The 18,363-nt window shown below is 38.8% G+C and overlaps 1 protein-coding gene across 1 annotated transcript in view; it reads right to left on the bottom strand.

Annotated features, from left to right (window-relative positions):
- lama1 (laminin, alpha 1) overlaps positions 1-18,363 on the bottom strand; it is a 40,665-nt gene that overhangs the window by 16,497 nt on the left and 5,805 nt on the right. The window contains exons 3-30 of the mRNA XM_055227744.1: positions 17,794-17,906; positions 16,312-16,363; positions 16,036-16,226; positions 15,354-15,533; positions 14,827-14,916; positions 14,620-14,737; positions 14,070-14,248; positions 13,548-13,641; positions 12,769-12,926; positions 12,387-12,527; positions 11,641-11,799; positions 11,459-11,560; positions 10,881-11,095; positions 10,305-10,416; positions 10,096-10,206; positions 9,884-10,011; positions 9,115-9,201; positions 8,310-8,521; positions 5,205-5,311; positions 4,268-4,448; positions 3,778-3,914; positions 3,058-3,291; positions 2,828-2,971; positions 1,988-2,164; positions 1,042-1,227; positions 836-963; positions 653-770; positions 87-227 (exon numbers count right to left, since the gene is read on the bottom strand). Coding sequence (XP_055083719.1) covers positions 87-227; positions 653-770; positions 836-963; positions 1,042-1,227; positions 1,988-2,164; positions 2,828-2,971; positions 3,058-3,291; positions 3,778-3,914; positions 4,268-4,448; positions 5,205-5,311; positions 8,310-8,521; positions 9,115-9,201; positions 9,884-10,011; positions 10,096-10,206; positions 10,305-10,416; positions 10,881-11,095; positions 11,459-11,560; positions 11,641-11,799; positions 12,387-12,527; positions 12,769-12,926; positions 13,548-13,641; positions 14,070-14,248; positions 14,620-14,737; positions 14,827-14,916; positions 15,354-15,533; positions 16,036-16,226; positions 16,312-16,363; positions 17,794-17,906 — 3,995 coding nt within the window. The remainder of the gene's footprint in view (positions 1-86; positions 228-652; positions 771-835; positions 964-1,041; positions 1,228-1,987; positions 2,165-2,827; positions 2,972-3,057; positions 3,292-3,777; positions 3,915-4,267; positions 4,449-5,204; positions 5,312-8,309; positions 8,522-9,114; positions 9,202-9,883; positions 10,012-10,095; positions 10,207-10,304; positions 10,417-10,880; positions 11,096-11,458; positions 11,561-11,640; positions 11,800-12,386; positions 12,528-12,768; positions 12,927-13,547; positions 13,642-14,069; positions 14,249-14,619; positions 14,738-14,826; positions 14,917-15,353; positions 15,534-16,035; positions 16,227-16,311; positions 16,364-17,793; positions 17,907-18,363) is intronic.

Below are 18,363 nucleotides of genomic sequence, written 5' to 3'. Positions count from 1 at the left end.
AAAAGTTACATAATGCACCTTTAAACCAAAGTGGAAATGTATTATAAAAAAAGAGTGAATGATAAGTTTGAATGACTAGTTTGTACCTGGCAGGCTCCCGTCTCCTGGTCGCACATCTCACTGTGGTTGTTGCAGCGACAGGGAACACAGGGTCGCACAAATAAATTCCGCTGGTTCCGAGGAGAGAGTTCCGAGACGGGCTGTCGGAAAAAACCTGGAGCACATTCCTGAACACAAACACATTTTAGAACATATTTTGTGTACTGTGTTTTTGTAATTATGACATGATGGGATAGTACCTGTCGAAAATATTTGGCATAGTTTTACATTGGTTTTACAAGTGACAGTTTGAGGAAAAAAAGTTGAGAAGAAAAGTACAAAAATACAGGAAGTACCTATGTCTATGTATGTTTTCAACACAGAAAATTCCATCCAAAATGTAGGGACAACTTATACACAAGGAAGGCATTTTAAACATTTATTTAACAATATGAAGGTGTTATGATTTATTTTTTTTGTCTAATCATAACTATTGTGTAAGCTAGACAAGTTTTGGCCCTTGTTACCATCATAGTTGCTAGGTAACGGTTAAGGAATGTCATATCTGGTATCCCTGTCTGATCAGGAAGTAAAATTATAAAGTTTTTTTTACCTGACAGGACAGACCCGAGTAGCCCCATGGACAATCACACAACTCAATTTGTCTGGCCACGCCCCCTGTGATCTGTGCCTCCTCCTCGACTGCGGTCTCCATGGTGATATTAGAGATCCTACATATAGCCAAGTTAGTATTGTTTAACATATTTTCAGTATAGGATGTGTTTTTTATATATACCTGCTCTGCTGTAGTCGGCTTCCATAAGATGCTTTGATGATGACGTACTGAATATTGCTCAGCACCATCATGAAGTTGGATCGGGTCACCGCCTTTTCACTGACCGAGTTAAAGTAACGCCAGCGATGCTAAAAAACACCAAAAACTATAACTATGTACATTTATATTTATATTACTTCATACTACATGGATGGGTTTGGAAGTACCTCTGTAAGCCTGATGTCATGTCTCGTTCTCACTCCATTACTAGGTGCGGGCATATCGGTATAAATGACCAGTTTCCTCAAAGTCCCGCCTCTCATCAGCACCTGAGGCTCCTGATTGGTCAAGCCCTGTCCGTCCTCCGCGTAGAACACAGCAGAGTAAGAAAGCGTTCCTCCATAGGACAGTAACTGGAATTAGATAAAACAATTGTTAAACTTTTACTTTTATTTTTTAAGACAGACAAGTTCTTGGACATTGAGTTTGTTTATGGTCTGACTTGGGGCTCCTGTCAAATATGTTTAGAAAATGAATCTTGCCTTGTTTAACTTTGTGTTTTCTTCTAAGTGTAACATAATACAAAGAAAAAAATAAGTTAAAAAGTCATTTAAAAACTAAGCAAGAGTTAAAGAGTTTGGTTTGAGGCTCCAATGGAAAAGTAGAACTTGGATTTAATCTCCACTCATTTCTTTTATTCATTTATGTGTTGTTTTTAGTTTTTTATTATTCAGTTCAATAAAAATATCAATGAAAATGTACGTAATTTTAATCCTGATGGTGACTTTCTATTTAGTTCTTCTAGTTCACAAAAATATGACTTGGGACTTGGGTAGCTCAGAGTGTTGTCCACTGATCCGAATGTTGGCAGTTCGAATCCCGCCCTCGACAAATGTCACTGGTAGAGCGGTCAGATCCACTGACTCTGATCCACTGAATGCTGTCGCTGTGCCCTTGGGCAAGACACTTAACCCACCTCGCCCTCAGTGTCCGTGTACACTGTTGTATGAACGTGTGTGAATGGCTGAGTTGTTCCTTTTTGTAAAGCGTTTTGAGGGCCTTGAAGATGGAAAAGCGCTATATAAACTGATGGAAATATATGTGTTATTTTTGTTTGGTCTGCTCAAATAAGGAGTACAACAAATATATAGTAGTCATGCAGTAGCCATGTACCTTGTTGCCAGTGAAGAGGTGTGGCAGTTTCCAATAGAGGGGTCCAAACAGGCCTGAAGTCTCCAAGTGTCTCATGTCCAGAAGAACATCTCCATCTTGTACAAACACCCCGGAGACCACGCCCTTCAGGTTAGACTGAGACACCACCGGCAGCACTGAGGGGGAGGCCATGGAGAGCTGGAAGATAGTAGAGGAAATATATGAATACATTTAGAATCATTTGTAAATCATTAGTTTTGATTGTTTTTTATTTAAATACCTATTAAAGGCGCTGTACTTGATTTTTACTGTCTAAAAATGTGAAAAACAGAACTTATTCCATTTAAACTGTTTGCAGTGCTCTAAAGTTATTCTTCACTTACCTTATGCACTCGAGCATCCTAATTATTCACTGTAATAAGTTTAGAAGAACTTTTCACAGCTTCCTGAGACCAGAGTTTTCCCATCATGGTAAAGTTAACAACAAATAGCATGAAAACATGTACTTACTGATTATTGGGCAATAAAACATTTTATAATTAGATGCAGACATCAATTATAGCTGCTTATACAATATACTGTATCTGTACTGGGGCAAAACAACATTTGCTCAAATACAAATTGTGCAGAGGGCCTTTAAGTTTTAAACCAATTTTAACAAAACACACAAAAATAACAAAACATACTTCTTATATGTAAGAAGTCAAAACTTCAAAACCTTCAAAAAATACAGGATTCTTTTACCTCTAAACATTAAGATTATGTTTCATCCTTACCAAAATCCTCCAGGATTCATAGAACCATAGTTACATTGTTAACTTTATGGTTTTATGTAACAGGCCAGGTGTAGGTGTTGAGTACCTCAGCAGTGGTGAATCCTCCCTGCTCCTCACAGTCCTGGCTCAGTCCGGAGCAGTAACACTGAGAGCATCCTTCAGGGTTCAGAGCAGAGAGAGCAAACCGCCCAGACACACACTCCTCACAGCGGCGCCCCGACACCCCAGACTAAAACAAAATCACAATATTTTTCACATTTTCATCCAAATTTCTAAATCAAACCCCTAAATCTTGAATCCAGAGTTCTTGTTCACCTTGCAGACACACTCTCCATTCTGTAGGCAGTCACAGACGCCTGTGGTCCCGTTACAGAACTCCTCCTCCGTGCCGGCTGGGTCACACCCACAGGGGGCGCACTCAGGGTAACCATAGTAACCAGGGGCACAGCGATCACATGAGCTGCCCCCAAAACCCTCTCTGCACCTGCACTGTCCACTGCTGAGGTCACACTGAGAGATGAAACTGCCAGAAGAACTGCAACTACACGGCTACAGGAAAAATATAGAAATTAGAAACACTGGACCTGCACCTGATTTTGATTTATTCTTGTCAAGGTAAATGCTCTTTACATCATGCATTATATGGTACAACCAGCTTATAAGAAAACATGAGAATATAAAATGTACATAGCATTTACTCTGGTAATAACTAACAGAAGCTAGGTCTCTATTTATCATCCAGTCAGACAGATTGTAACTAAAAATCATGGGAAACCTGCTGCTCATGGTGTGTTTTCAAAATTAACAAAAACAGAAGCCAGTGATTTGAGAACTATGTGAGAACAACTGTCTGAAACTATCCCAAATAGTTGTTTCTACATCATGGTGCACAGCAGCAGAAGGGACTAAGTGGGCGAACTATAAGTTCAAACTACAACATGTTCCTGACTCATGGTTTGAAATCGGGTACAGAATGAGTTTTTGTAAAAATGTAGTTTATTTGAAAGTGGAGGTGTATGTATATAAATGTCTTACCTGGCAGCCAGTCACAGGGTCATGGCCCCAGTGGTCAGGCTTGCACTCCTCACACTTCGCCCCTTGTGCGTGTGGAGGGCAAATGCACTCTCCAGTCTCAGCATTACAGTTGCCTCCAGTGTGGGCACAGTTGCATTCTGGGATATCAAAATGGACAGTCAGATTCATGTAAAAACATCAAACGTCAAGCAGTAACAAATATAATGGATAGTATAAGCATTGTGATTAGATTTGCAATTTTTATTTTAGTAATAGGATTCTGTTCACATTTTAAACACAAAACTGAGACACAACACAAGACTAACATATAAGCTGACAAACAAATACAAGAAACATATTTCAGAACATGTTTATAAAGATCTAAACTACAGGGTTAGTAATTTTTTATGCAGAATGAGACAGGATATTTTGTTTTGGAGGAAAAATTGCAGTCTTTATTAAAACCAAACCAAAAAACCTTATCCAAAACAAAATTCTAGTATCTCTGTACCTGTACACCGTCCATCCTGGTAGTTGTAGTAGCCTCGTGCACACTGGTCACACTTGTCTCCAGCCACGCCCTCGACACACTGGCACCGCCCCTCAGAGTCACATGATTCCGACACAGCGCCTGAAGGGCTGCAGCTGCATGGCACACAGCCTTGTCCACTTTCTACACCATAGAACCCAGACTGAAAAATAGGGACAAAAATACAAAAATACCATACCATGTATTGTATTTCTGTGCAGCTTCACTTTCATTTAGCAGATAACACTTGGATTTGTTGCCTGTCATTCTCTGCTGGCAATAGTACAATGGGTAATTAGCAGGAAAACTATTAGCAAAAACATGCTAACAAAATTCACAGTTCTAAATTTAAGTCCTGTGAAAGTTAAATTTGTTTTTTACTTATATTTCAAACCATTTTGAGTATGTTTTGAACCACTGCCACTAGCATCTTCACTTATTTTACAAATATTTTATGCAATTTTTATTTAGAATTGGAAAGTCTTTGAATTGTTTAGATTGTATTTTTGAGTAAAGGTAATTTTGGTAACTCTCTGTAACTACATTTTAATTAGTTTATTAAGAATGATTCAGGATAGGTAGTTAAATCATCAAAACACATCTGGAGTTGTGTTTTGTTTCACTTTATTATTAGTCTGTCTACATCTCCAAGGCTCAAAGTGCTCTGTTTCACCTTGTGATGTCATGACGCGGTAGTTTTCAAGTTAAAAGCTACCTTTTACCTTTTGTTCAACTGGCAATTCCAGGTCTCAAATTATCCAAATGATTCTAGTGAAGGTGGATGGAATTAATAAACTATTTCTAACTAATATGAATTAAGTCTTTGTTGCTGTTTTATTAAGGCTAATTAAGGTGTAATTATTAGGTGGTGCTATAATTTCCCTTTGGATTATTAACATTTGTGTATGTCTAAGTTTACCATGCAGCGATCACAGGCCCGGCCCTCCACATTGGCCTTACAATCACAGCGACCGCTCGACACATCGCACACAGGGGACACGGCTCCGAATAGATCACAACCACATCCTGAAACGGAGAAAGAACACTAATTATATTACATGAACTTGTCTAGAGTTTAAAAATATACTTTACTGATATGAAGATTTAATGTACTGTTACTGGGTATAATCTAAGCTTCTAAGTAATGTAATTAATGCTCTTGGAGTTGTTTACAATGTGCACTCTAAACAGAAGACATCAAATCTAATCACAATTGTATGGAAACATAAAACACAAACGTGGATTAAAAATGTTTACAGGCTCTTCATTATTACGAGAAAGTATTAAGTTAAAACGAGAACATTCTTTTTGGTTAAACATAATTATTAGGGTTATAATGACTTCAGTTTCACATTTTAACGTGAACATATTAAGCTCATATCCAATGCACTGAATAACGGGCGAGTCACTTTAAGCAAGTCCTGTATGATCTGTAGCAAAGTGCAGCCGAAGAGTAAAGCGCTTGTCATTTTACTTATATTTAATGACAGGAAAGGCTGCATGGCACTCTTACTCCTTTGACTTGTAGGCATAGAAAATAATAAGCTTAATAAGGCCTTAATTTTAGACGTTGTGCCAATGTGTCTAGATACCAAAGTGCACATCTAAAGAGCGCATCCAGAACACATCTGTCTGTGCGAAACCAAAGCCACAAATGCACCTTTACCCGCTCTGTGCTGTTGTGGCATGTCGGCTTCACCCTGTGCACTGATCATAAAGGGTGATCTGTGCCCGCACATCTGTTTTGGTGCCGAGTACAGTAACGACACACATTTTCTGTTTGGTGCGTGCTTGTGTGTCAAAATCATGCAGCCCTAATGTAAGGTTAAGTTACTCTATTTTGTGATCTATGTTATAATGCTGTTTCCTCATCAAAAACATACCTGAAGTTGTGTTTCATTCACACATGATTTAACACACAAGCCCTGCAGTTCTTGTGACAAACAGAAAACACTCTGATCCACCTTGTGATGTCATGTGGTAATACAGGAAGTGCTGCAATGTGTTTTTAAACTCTATACACCTTGCCTTTAAAAATAGACTTTATGACACCAGGAAGTAAAGTGTCCCCCATGTAAGTGCCTTTTGGGGACTTTGAGGTCGAGTCGCTGTAATCCCCCGTGGCCCCAGACGCACAAAGCCCTGTTTCTACTGGTCAGTGCCTGAATAGAGTCATGTGACCGGGGGAACAATGGGGTCAAAGGTCAGGCGTGATGTGGATTAGACAAATCTACATTCCTGCCTTGTGCTCCGATGGAACCATGGCCTCCAGCTCCACAGACTAAACAGCACCCTGAGGCAGACTAAACCAACGCTGATAAAAGCAGCTATAACAACTTTGAGGTTTTGAATATTTTGAAAACTTACAACGGATATTATCCTGGTGTGTCAAGATTTATAGTCTTAACAGTGAGAATTTGTAGTAGAAATTTTGGATAGAATAAATGAAGGGTCCTGAATTACTATGGCAGATCTGAATCTCAGTTAGTCTTGCTCAGCTACTGTCTGCACAAATTGCTTTCGCTATGTAACTTTTTGGGGGGTACTATGGCGAAGCAAAAACTACATGATTGGAAATAAATGCAATAAATGTTGGAATGTATTTTTAAAAAGGTTAATAAAAATATAAATGTGTAAATAAGTAAATGTAAAAAGACTAAATCATTATTATTATTTGTATATAGATCAATAATTGACAAATAAATATACATATAACAATTAAAAATGTAGAAAATTCAAACATTTATGTAAAATCAAGCATATTTTAGCTCGCCAGAATGTATGTATTAATGTGTAAATGCATTTGTTTATTTACATATTTATTATATATTTATATTTGTATTCATGTTTTTTTTTTATACAATACAGTCCAACATTTATTCTTGTATTTATTTATTTCTAAATATGTCATTTTTGGTCTTCCATATGCCACTTGCTTGTCTCCTGGTTGTTATCGCTTTGCTTGGGATATTTCACAGATTCAAAGTCTGTATTGTCTGTTGATTATTATAAAGTAAATGTAAATGCTATTCTTCAAGTGTGTCAGGATTAAAAAGAAAAAAAACAAAACAGACTGACACAAGGAGGAACAGGCTCACACAAGGACAAAAGTTTCAACGTACCCAACCTTCACCTTGAAGAGACTAAACTAATGATAACTGCTCTTTTTCCAACTGTAGACAAAACCTTTGTAACATTGAAGAAGAAATGGAAACATAAACATGTCCATGGTTGAGAAGAGGCTCTGTGCACCACTTGGTAACCTCACTGTTAAGCGTCACCTGTTCAGTTGTTTCTCTATGAGCTTTCTACAGTGTCACGCTACTATGAAATAAATAAATAAATATTTAAAGATCAGGCAGTGGACAGGGAGCTGCGAGTGGATGTCACTGATAAGATGTGACAACACTACACAAATAAAATAAATACTTCACTGGAGGACACTGCGTTTAGAAAGAGAAATCACTCGATGCTAACGCTAATGCTAAAATATCAAATATCAAAATAACTGCATAAACTGAAGTATGTAATCTACAACTAAAACAATTGGGTAGTCTTTAATTAATTTAAATTTTGAATAGGGTCTTACATTTTACACTTTAAATGTCTTTTATTATATTTTATTTATTTTCTGCCTGTATTTAAAGGGATTTTCTGCCTGTATTACTTTCTGCTTGTCTCCATGGAGTCTTTATTGTTTTGCCTGTAATATTCCACAGTATGGCATGCCACCAGGCCAAGTTACAAGTCAGTTCTGTGGAGAGGTAACCCACTGGCAAGTTTTTCAGTGTTTTTAGCAATAACACCTGTAACTGGATAAATGCAAGATAACAAGACAGATAAATTACACACTGTGTAACATTCCAAGAAAAGCAATAACATCTCCATGGAGACAAGCAGGTGACAGACCCCCCCCCCCCCCCCCCCCCAGAAATGTATAGTTCACCTTTAGGAAGATTTATTACCAGTAGTTAAAAAGTGTGAAGCATTATTTACATCTAACTGGCTCTAATTTGCCCCCCACCTGTGCAGTTTTTGGCGTGCACGGCATCGCCATAGTAACCGTCTCGACAGCGCTCACAGTGGCGTCCCGCGGTGTTCTGGGTGCACAGCAGACACTCCCCGGTCACATGATCGCAGTGCCCCGCCTCCTCCCAGTTTACGTTGCCATTACACTCACACAGCAAGCAGGACCCGCCCAGCACCTGTGGGTTGCCGTAGAAACCGTTGGCACATCTGGAGAAAGAAAGAAGTTCGGTGGAGGGTCTGCCACTTGCTTATCTTACGAAAAAGGTTATTGCTTTGCTTGAAATGTTCCACAGTATAGTATTAAACGTATACATTTTTCATTTATTCAATTATATACGTTTAGGTAGGTTTAATGCCATACAGTGGAACATTCCAGGCAATATAAAATTCTTTGGGCAATTTGCCATTACAGAAAATATAAAAACTTTGCTATATTTTTTGTTACGCCATTTGTATTCAAGTGAAGTGACACCAATCCCACTGTTGTGATTAAGTACTGCCACCACTTGAAAATATAGTGAAGTTTTAAAATAATCTGTTCACTGAGAGAAGTCAGTGAACTTTATATCAGTTTTTGTTTTTATAGTAACAGGTCAGTTATTATAGAATTATTATTATTATTATAGAATATTAACCATAAACCAGGTCAAACATCATTCAAATATGACAGTTAAAAGGCCTCTACTAGGTTTACACTATGAGCTCTTTGGAATGACATGAAGTGAATGTAACCTCATGGCTTCTCATACAGATGTTATATGTATCTGCTATTGAATATAATGTAAAGACTGTAGACACACCTCTCGCAGTTGTTGCCAGTGTAGCCCTTCTGACAGCGATCACATGTCACTTTTCCATTAGACTGGAGAAGGCAGGTTGGGCTGAAACTGCAACACAAGGCAGCAGAATCACATTTTATATATACATTACACTTTATTTTTAAGCAATGGACAGCACTTTTGTCCCATTAGAAGTTAAAGAGCATATTATGGGCTTTCATGTTTTTCCTAATTAGTACTTGGTTTGGTGGGGTAGTACATGCAGTAAATATTTATCATTGTTTTACATCGGTTAAGTGGCAGTTTGTGAAAAGCAAATAGAAACAAAACGTACAAAAATGCAACAAGTAACGGTGAGTTCTTTAACAGAATACATCTACCTATGTTATCACCACTGAAAATTCCATCCAAAATGCAGAGCAATTTACAAAAAACATATTTTTCTTTCAGTTTAAACCCTCATGTAACAAAATAAATGTGTTGTCATTTATTTTTATTAGTCTAATCATAACTATTGAGTAATTTGTGTAGTTTTGCCACTTGTTAACATTATGGTTGCTAAGTTACCTCTATGTATGTCATATCAGCTGGCTGTGTCCAACCAGGACGTAAAATTATAAACTTCACCAAAAAAATAAAAACAAACTGGGCAAGATTTTTAGTCATATCTTAAATATAAAGTTAACTTTGTTTAAGTGAAATGAGTGTTCTAACCTGCAATATGCATATTAAAAGATTATGTATTCAGAATAGATATTTGAATCACTGAAAACTATATGCAGGAACAAACCTATTGGATGCCGCGGTCAAAGGACATGGGCATTTCTTACAGTCCTGCTCCGTCCCCTCGGTGGCATCACCATAGAAACCGGGCAAACAATGCTCGCAATGGGGCCCTGTGGTGTTGTGGGAACAGGACTGGCGGAAGCAGGACCAGCATTAAAAGTCAACATTAACGGCTTACACTTTAAATCACCATGTTTTTTTTAAGCATGGACTTACCAGGCACAACCCGTGGTAATCGCAGACAGAGGAGTGATCATTACATTCACATTGGAGACAGTTCCCTCCAAATAAGACTCCTCCAACGCGGTAGAAACCTGGCAGACACGACTATAAGCAAAAAATAGATAAAATAAACATTAAAACTATATGGAAATGGTCTCATTATCTTTTATTGTCATGATTTGAAGTATCTAACAGCTACCAACCTCACAGGACGTGCCGCTGTAGCCGTATGGACATTCACACGTCTCCACAGCAACTGCCTTGTCCCCGGAGACGGACACCGGGTCAGCCACGTCCAGAGACACCAAACCCAGGCTAGAAGTAAGAAGTGAATGGATGGTTAGAAAGTACAGACAAATGAAGAAATATTTAATAGTAATTTGTACTTTATTGCAGACAACTCCTTAATGGGGCCATATCACACTATTTTCTGATCTGCTATAATGTTGTTTCCTCATCAAAAACATACCTGGAGTTGTGTTTTGTTTCATTCAGATATTTGCGATGTTATGTGGTAATTCAGGAAGCAATGCACTGTTCCAACTTGTGATGCTTCATGACATCACAAGGTGGAATAGAGAATTTTGAGCTTTGGAGATATAGACAGACTAATAATAAAGGGTTACTTAAATATGTGTGAATGAAACAAAACACAACTCCAGGTATGTGCTTGAGGAGCTTTAAACAGATATAGTAAAGGAGCAGTAGAAGCAGAGTATTAGTAGTTGTAGTAACAAAAGTAGTAGAAGTAGTGGTGTTGGTAAAGTAGTAGTATTTACCGAATGGGCCCAGTGGCGGAGGAGTTGAGCAGTACCCGGACCCTCAGGGTGGTGACATGACTCAGCACGGTCAGCAGCTCGTCGCGGGCCACATGATCACCTCGAATGTCATCCACAAACTGATGAGGGCCTATCACCATGGAGACGGCCCGCTCCGACAGAGGGGACAGGGAGACTAGGTGAGGGCGGGACAGTCGTAGGGAGCGGCCATTTCCCTGGAAAACACAAAACAATTTCATTATCTGCTTCCGAATACAATCAGAGGGTGGATTGTTCGATAGTATATCAGTTCATATTTCAGTCTCCTGGAGTTGTTTACAATGTGTACTCAGAATCCTACTTTTTAAACATATCACAAATCAAATCACAAATGAAATAATAAATTGTGTATTTTAGTGAGTATAATCATGTACAACTGGCACTCAATTTTACGGAAAAATAGCTTGAAAAGTGCTAAAGGGGCACAAGTGACCATTTTCAAATTTGAGCTTTTAGGACTCATTTATTCTGGAAAACCTGATTCAGCCCTTGAGTTTGACATACACATATACTACATAATCAAATTCAAGCTGGACTACCTGTATGATGACATCAGAGTGGGCGGGAAGAGAGCGGTCCAAATTATCCAATGGGACGTCGTACAAAAGTGTGTAGTTTAGTGTCCCTCTGAAGGAAGTCAGCTGTGTGGAGATAACCGATTCAAGTTCACTCTCAGTTACATTTTTTTACTCTCTTAAATGTTAAAAATGTTAGCACTGACCTTATTAGCCAAGAAATCACTAGGGGCGTCCCATGACATCTCGTACTGGTGGGCGTGGCCTCGGGAGCGGTTGACTGGCAGGAGGAAGTTGTTGTCGTGGTCTACGGTGAGGGGGTGGAGCTGGTCCGCAGGTTGAAGCCAGGCGTTGGAGAAAGTCACCTAAAGAAAACATATGATTAAGAATTTAAGTTAAAGGCGCAATATGTAACATTTTTTTCGACTATTTTGGAGACAGTTATGTTTTTTTTTTACTTCCTGATTGGATACGGGCAACAGATGTGTGGGTAATTCCATAACTGTTACCCACCAATCATACTGTAAACAAGGACCAAAACGTATTTATACAAGAGCTATGATTTTAAAAATATGCAACAAAGCCTTGATTTTGCACATAAATTGTCTCTTGGATTGGATTGTCACTTTGGATGAAATTTTGTGAATTGATGACACAGACAGAGGCTTTTTTTTTTTTCAGAAGTCAACGCTACTTCCTGTATTTTTCAACTTGTTTTTTTCAACTTTTCTTCACAAACTGCCACCTGACCTATAATCAATATTTAACTAACATATATTGTAAAACAAAAAAGTCAAATGCTGTCTTCATTGTATTATAAACCATTTTTATCGATCCCAAAAATATGCAGCGGCATTTATTGGTGTTTTTGTGAAGGTTAACTCACTTTGCAGTTTGAAGGTTGTAAAATTAGTAGACTGCATGTCCTGGTCGACTAAAAAGGGTGCCTTACCTGATTGGTGGACCAGGGGGAGCTCTCGCAGACATCGGACACCCCAAAGCAGAAGCAGTCGGTGCAGCCGTGGGGGTTTTCTGGCTGGAGGTTGTAGAATCCTGGTTTACACAGGTCACAGTTGAACCCCATCACATTTTTCTGAAGAAGAAAAAAAAAAGGTAATGTGAATGAGGTTGTCCATCTGACTGAAATTTACAGATTTTCTAAAGTTAAAAGTGAGATTCAAGTTAACTAAACATAATGTAATAGAAAATATAACATAATCCACAGTTTCCTTTTATCATATTGTGCAGGCCTGGTTTATCTACTGAACTATGAATTAAATACATAACCCTATAGCCCAGTGTAGTAGTTTGTAGTAGTAGTATTGAGCATTTACTTTGCAAACACACTCCTCACAGGGGTCGGTGTTGGTGCTTCCTGCCAGGTTACATTCACACTTGGAGCACAGAGGGAAGTCTCTGTATCCAAAGGCACAGCGCTCACACCTGCTCCCAGAGAAGCCCTCTCTGCATGGGCACTGGCCTGGAGACGAGCCTGGAGGTACACAACAGCAAGGTATTATAGCCAATATGAGGTCTGAACCAGGACTAAACCAGACCAAGCAGCAGATTAAACCAGGTCTAACCTAAAAGGAAAGTAAGGCAGAAGCAGGACTAAACCAGGTCTAACCCAAGATGCAAAAATATCAGAACCAGGACTAAAACAGGTCAAAACAATACATCTGAACCAAGATTAAATCAGGTTTTACCCAAGAAAATAGAGCAGAATCAGGACTAAATCAGGTCTAACCCAAGAGAATAGAACGGAAATGTAATTGAACCCAGTTGACCCCTATTGAACCAAACAAGGACTAAACCAGGTCTAACCCAGGTAAGGTAACCCAGATACCCCAGAACTAAACAAACCAAGAATATAATAGAATTAAACCAGGTCCAAACCAGGACTAAAACAGGTCTAACTCAAGACTAAACCAATTCTATACCAGGGTTAAAATAGGTGTAAATTACAACTAAACCAGATCTAACCCTAACTAAACCAAAAATAAAGTGGGATTAAACCAGGTCTAAACCAAGACTGAACCAGATGCATAACTAACCCCAGTCAAGCGTGAATTGTGTTAAACAAATGAATATTTAACATGGTAACTGAACTGACCGGGAGTGGAGTCGTCCCTGACACACACTGAAGAGAGGGATCCTCTGAGGTCACAGTCACATGGGACACAGGGAGAGTCTGAGTACGGGGACACCTGGAAAACAGGTACAACTATAATATAAAATCTGTCATTGAACAATTACGCTGAAAATTGCAAGATTTGGTTTTATTTTGCCATTTTGACACAAATGAGTTATCATTCGAACAACTTTGTAACAGAAAGACACTTTGGGGGGCCTGTAAGCGTTATTCATCACATCAGTATGGATGAAATGAGGAGAAAATGAGGAGAAACATTCAGCTACAACCCCTTGGCCAAAATGGAGGACAAAATCAATATTGCTTAAGTAGAATTATGTTAAACTGAGAGGTTCATTAATAAATCCAACCTCTGGAATATTTGAAGTCACAAAACTTTTTCATTTTAGGTGGAAGAACAATATACTGTAATATGATATTGAAGTTTAACTGATCACTAACTAAACCAATGCTAGCCTAAGTTCCAGTACCGACTCTTCTTACCCCCTGAGGTCTGTAGAACCTGTCGGCACACGTCTCGCAGTTAACCCCGGCGGTGTTGTGTTGACAGTTGATGCAGACTCCGCCCCCCTGCCGCAGTCCCGCCGTGTTCAGACTCAGGCGCAGGTCTGATACAGTCTGATTATAGAAGCAGTCCTCCGCCTTATTGTGGCAGTTACACTCTACCAACACAGATCACATGAGGTATGTTAAAGACAAGGCAGTATGAAATGAATGGGTAATAAATAGAGTAAGCGTAGGTTCTGCCCAAAGATATAAAGCTCAGGCCAGGTTTGAACCAACGACCTTCTGGTTGGTATGACAATGCTAAACTCATGCTGCCAACAGGATTTATAGAAGTGAATATTTTCATTATTCCAGGTCTGTTCTACAGCTTGTTCACTGAGTTAAACTAACTAATGTCACTTCAAACTTCTTACAAACCACAAAAAAATCTAAAATTATAATGTAACTTTGATGTGACATTACATTTTTAATGTCAAGATTTTTGGCAAAACTTAATTTTATCATTTTTGTAAATGTTTATGCTTACTCTCGCAGGTGTTGCCATCGGTGATAGTGCCCGGTTGCCATGGCAGCTGGTGGTACCCGGGACAACACTCATTGCAGTTCTCTCCACACGTGTTGTGTTCACAGACGCAGTGAAGTTTCTGACACAGCACCAAAGCAGACATATGTTACAATCAACAGAAAGTGCAGCAGTAGTAGTAATAGTAGTAGTATTTGAGTGTGTATTTACCTGGGTGACTGCGTCCAGGGGGCAGCTCTGAGCATGACCGTAGCAGATACACATGCCACCAATTGAAATGTCTTTGATGGAGTAGAAATACTAGCAGACAAAATATGTAGTTAAAGACTTATGTAGAGATCAGATCAGATGTTATAATGTTGTTGTTACAATGTTGTTACCTCCTCATTCACACATGTCTGAGTAACCCTTTATTATTTGTCTGTCTACATCTCCATAGCTCAAAATGCTCTGTTCCACCTTGTGATGTCATGAAGGAGTAGTTTTCAAGTTAACAGCTACCTGTATTACCACATGACATCACAAGGTGGAGTGTTTTCTGTTTGAGGGAACGCAGCCTAAATATTCAGGATTTGTGCGTTAAACATGTGTGAATCAAACAAAACACAACTTCGGGTATGAAACAATATTATAACATAGATCAGAAAATAGTGTAATATAGGTCCTTTAAGCCCAGTTGAAAGCACAGTTACAGTTAACTGTATATTGAGAATCCTGGGTGTGTCCTAGGTCCTTACCCTCCTGGTGACGATGGGGTCGATGTCGCGGGGATCGTGCGTGCTCAGGGTCATGAGGTCGGCGTTGAGTGTTCTGATTCGCTGCAGTCTCAGTCTTATGTAGCGCGCCGAAGTGAAGTCCAGGAGGGCGGAGGTCAGGTCGTCTGCCCCGGGGCGGCCATTAATGAGAGACGTGTGGATCTGGAGATAGACAGAGACACAACAGGATAGGTTTGGGTTTAGAGTACTTAGATACAATGACCTGTAATGATAGATGGGAATATAGTTTGTGGGTTTTTTTTCTATAATCACTTCAAATTCTCATCATAAAGCTATTCAGGAAAGGTTAATTTCTATCCTGTGAATGTGACTTTTTGATATTGATACCTGCTCAAATAAGAATATAGTTTCAATACTAGTTTCAGTATCGATTAGTATTGGATTTTTGATACAAGAATTAAATCAATAATGGATTGGTTTTGATTATCAATTAACTAATTAGAAAAAAAGTACTAGTGCAAGGCCATATTGGTACCACAATCCATTCCTTTTTATTTTCTTAACTTATCACTGATTGATGATAATGATAGCTATATTTTCAATCAACAACTACTTTTGGCTGGCACTTAAAACAGTAAACAGTAGTATGCATTGTAGTACTATTAACAGGGATTATTCATAAACACGTGTCCTCTGCCCCCACCTCTCCGTGCTCCAGCGGGTTGAGGCGGCTGTAGTAGGACGTACAGATGACCTCCGTGTCGCTCTTGTAGGTGGGCGGTCCCAGGCGAGGCGTGATGTTGTACCGCGACAGACACTCGCTGTCACTGATGGCGTAGTATTGCCACGGCTCAAAGCTAACGCCGTCCAAAGAGCGCTCCAGGATCCAGTTACCTACACGTCAACAGAGGCTTTTATTAGCTAACAGAGTGCTAAAGGTGAGGATTAAAGATTTTATAAGACTGGTGTTGAGACAGACCTGGTCGCGGAGAGTTGGCTGCTTTAATGATGATGTAAGCCACCTGAAAAATCTGAAAATTAAGAAAAACAAAAGGTTAAATATTTATAGAAATTATATCTAAAGAGAAGTCAGGAATATATTTTTTTATTATTATTTTTTATTATATTTATTTATTTTTTCTATATTCACCAAAAAACAACAAGGTATTGCACATTGCACCCGGTTTGTGAAGTTGTAGTGTACAGTTTTGTATTATGTTTTATATGGAGAACTGCTGTATGGGAGCATGGATCAGATGAGCTTGTGAGCTGAGCACTGTACATTGTCTTAACTGTAAGGAGGGTTCGAGAGAGATCGCTACATGACTCAAACATGCATGGATGGCATCTAAAACTTCTTCAGGCATGTTTTTGAGAAAAACAACATTATAAAATGGTAGAAAGCTAAAAAAAAACAAAAAACTATTTTGCGTAATACTCCTTCTTTAATGATTCCAAGGAGAGATAGTGAATATATGGTACAGAAGTACAATAAATGGAGTGACATGAAATGGGTGACAGTAGCTTAGATAAAACTTGTTAACTATCAAATATTTGCTTGTGTGTTTTGTCTGCACTTCCAGCTACTGCAGAGCTCAAGGCCACATGTTCCCCCTCTCTCAGACAGACAGCGCCCGGAGCATTCATGTTAGATTTGAATGGGCTGCACAACGAGACAGTGACTAAACAGGACCTGGGGCGACACACTCACTGCTGTGTACTGATGCAGCTGGGGTTCAGGTGTTAGGTAAGTTCATGTGGAAACTCATCCTGGAAATAATCATCAGATTTTATTGATTTAGACAGAAGAACTACATCCAAAAAGTTTAAGTTAGTTTTAAATGTATTTACCCAGCTAGTTTAAGACATTATATGCATTTATCTGATGTATAGTGAGAATCTATGATGCCTGTGGATCATTATGTTATAATCTGGAAATTTTAAAACCATTAAAAAAAATTATAAAGATTACTCAAACATGCATGGATCACTCTAAGTGCAAAACTCATAATGGGGCATACAATTCAAAACCAATTTTTGAGAGCTATAAAGGCATAAGCAGTTCTTGAGGTCAAAATGAGGCTACTGCATGCTGTCTGTATCAAATTATAAAACATTTTATTGCCCAAAGATTAGGAAGTGTGCGTTGGCATGATAGTTGTTGTTAGCTTTACCATCACAGCAAAACTCTGGTCTCTTAAGTTGTGAAAAGCACTTATAAACCTAATGGGATGAATAATTAGGATGCTCAGAATGCATAAGGTAAGTGAGGAATAACTTTGGACCACTACAAACTGTTTACAATGAACTAGCTCTGTTTTCCATGTTTTTAAATAGCGACATCGATATCACCAATACCTGTATTAGAACCGAAATATCGCCCCTTTCTAAATAAAAGCTATTTCAAATCTCTTCACTGTTTTGTAATGCTGGTAGTGTTTGGTCTGTGACATGTACTGACCTGTTTGAGGTCCAGAGTGATGGTGACCCAGTGGAACTGCCTCCCGTTCTTGATACTAGGACTCTGCCACCACTGGTTGGTCCCGTCGATGGCGTTGGTGATGGGGTGGCGCTCTGACCAGAGACAACACATGTCCGACATGTTAATACAACATTACCATCAGGCAAATCTGTGCATCTATCCCTCCATATACATATACCTAGGCCTCTCACGATAACAAACTGTTGAAGATAATATAGATGATAAACAACAATATTAAAAACCATTATACAATTGACACGAAAACCCTGAAGCAAGTTTCCCCCATAAAAATATTCTATATGTAGAGTTTTGTTAATGAATATGGGCTGTAAGAAATAAATGCAACACTTAATGAGTCATAGAAGTTATTTATTCAACATTCTACAGCTCAAATCTTCAGAAAAGTACAAAAAAATGGCAGAATTTCCCCCACTAGAGCAAAGAAAAAGTACTCATGATGAATATTACCCCCCAAAAATTAGTATTCTAGCTATCATGGATTGAATAAGTCAATATAGTGTTTATCGTGACAGGCCTACATATATCTAT

This window comes from Periophthalmus magnuspinnatus, chromosome 2 (assembly GCF_009829125.3).
Source record: "Periophthalmus magnuspinnatus isolate fPerMag1 chromosome 2, fPerMag1.2.pri, whole genome shotgun sequence".
Lineage (NCBI taxonomy): Eukaryota > Metazoa > Chordata > Actinopteri > Gobiiformes > Gobiidae > Periophthalmus > Periophthalmus magnuspinnatus.
The sequence above is the reverse complement of the archived record's forward strand: the minus strand, read 5'-3'. Positions and strand labels throughout refer to the sequence as shown.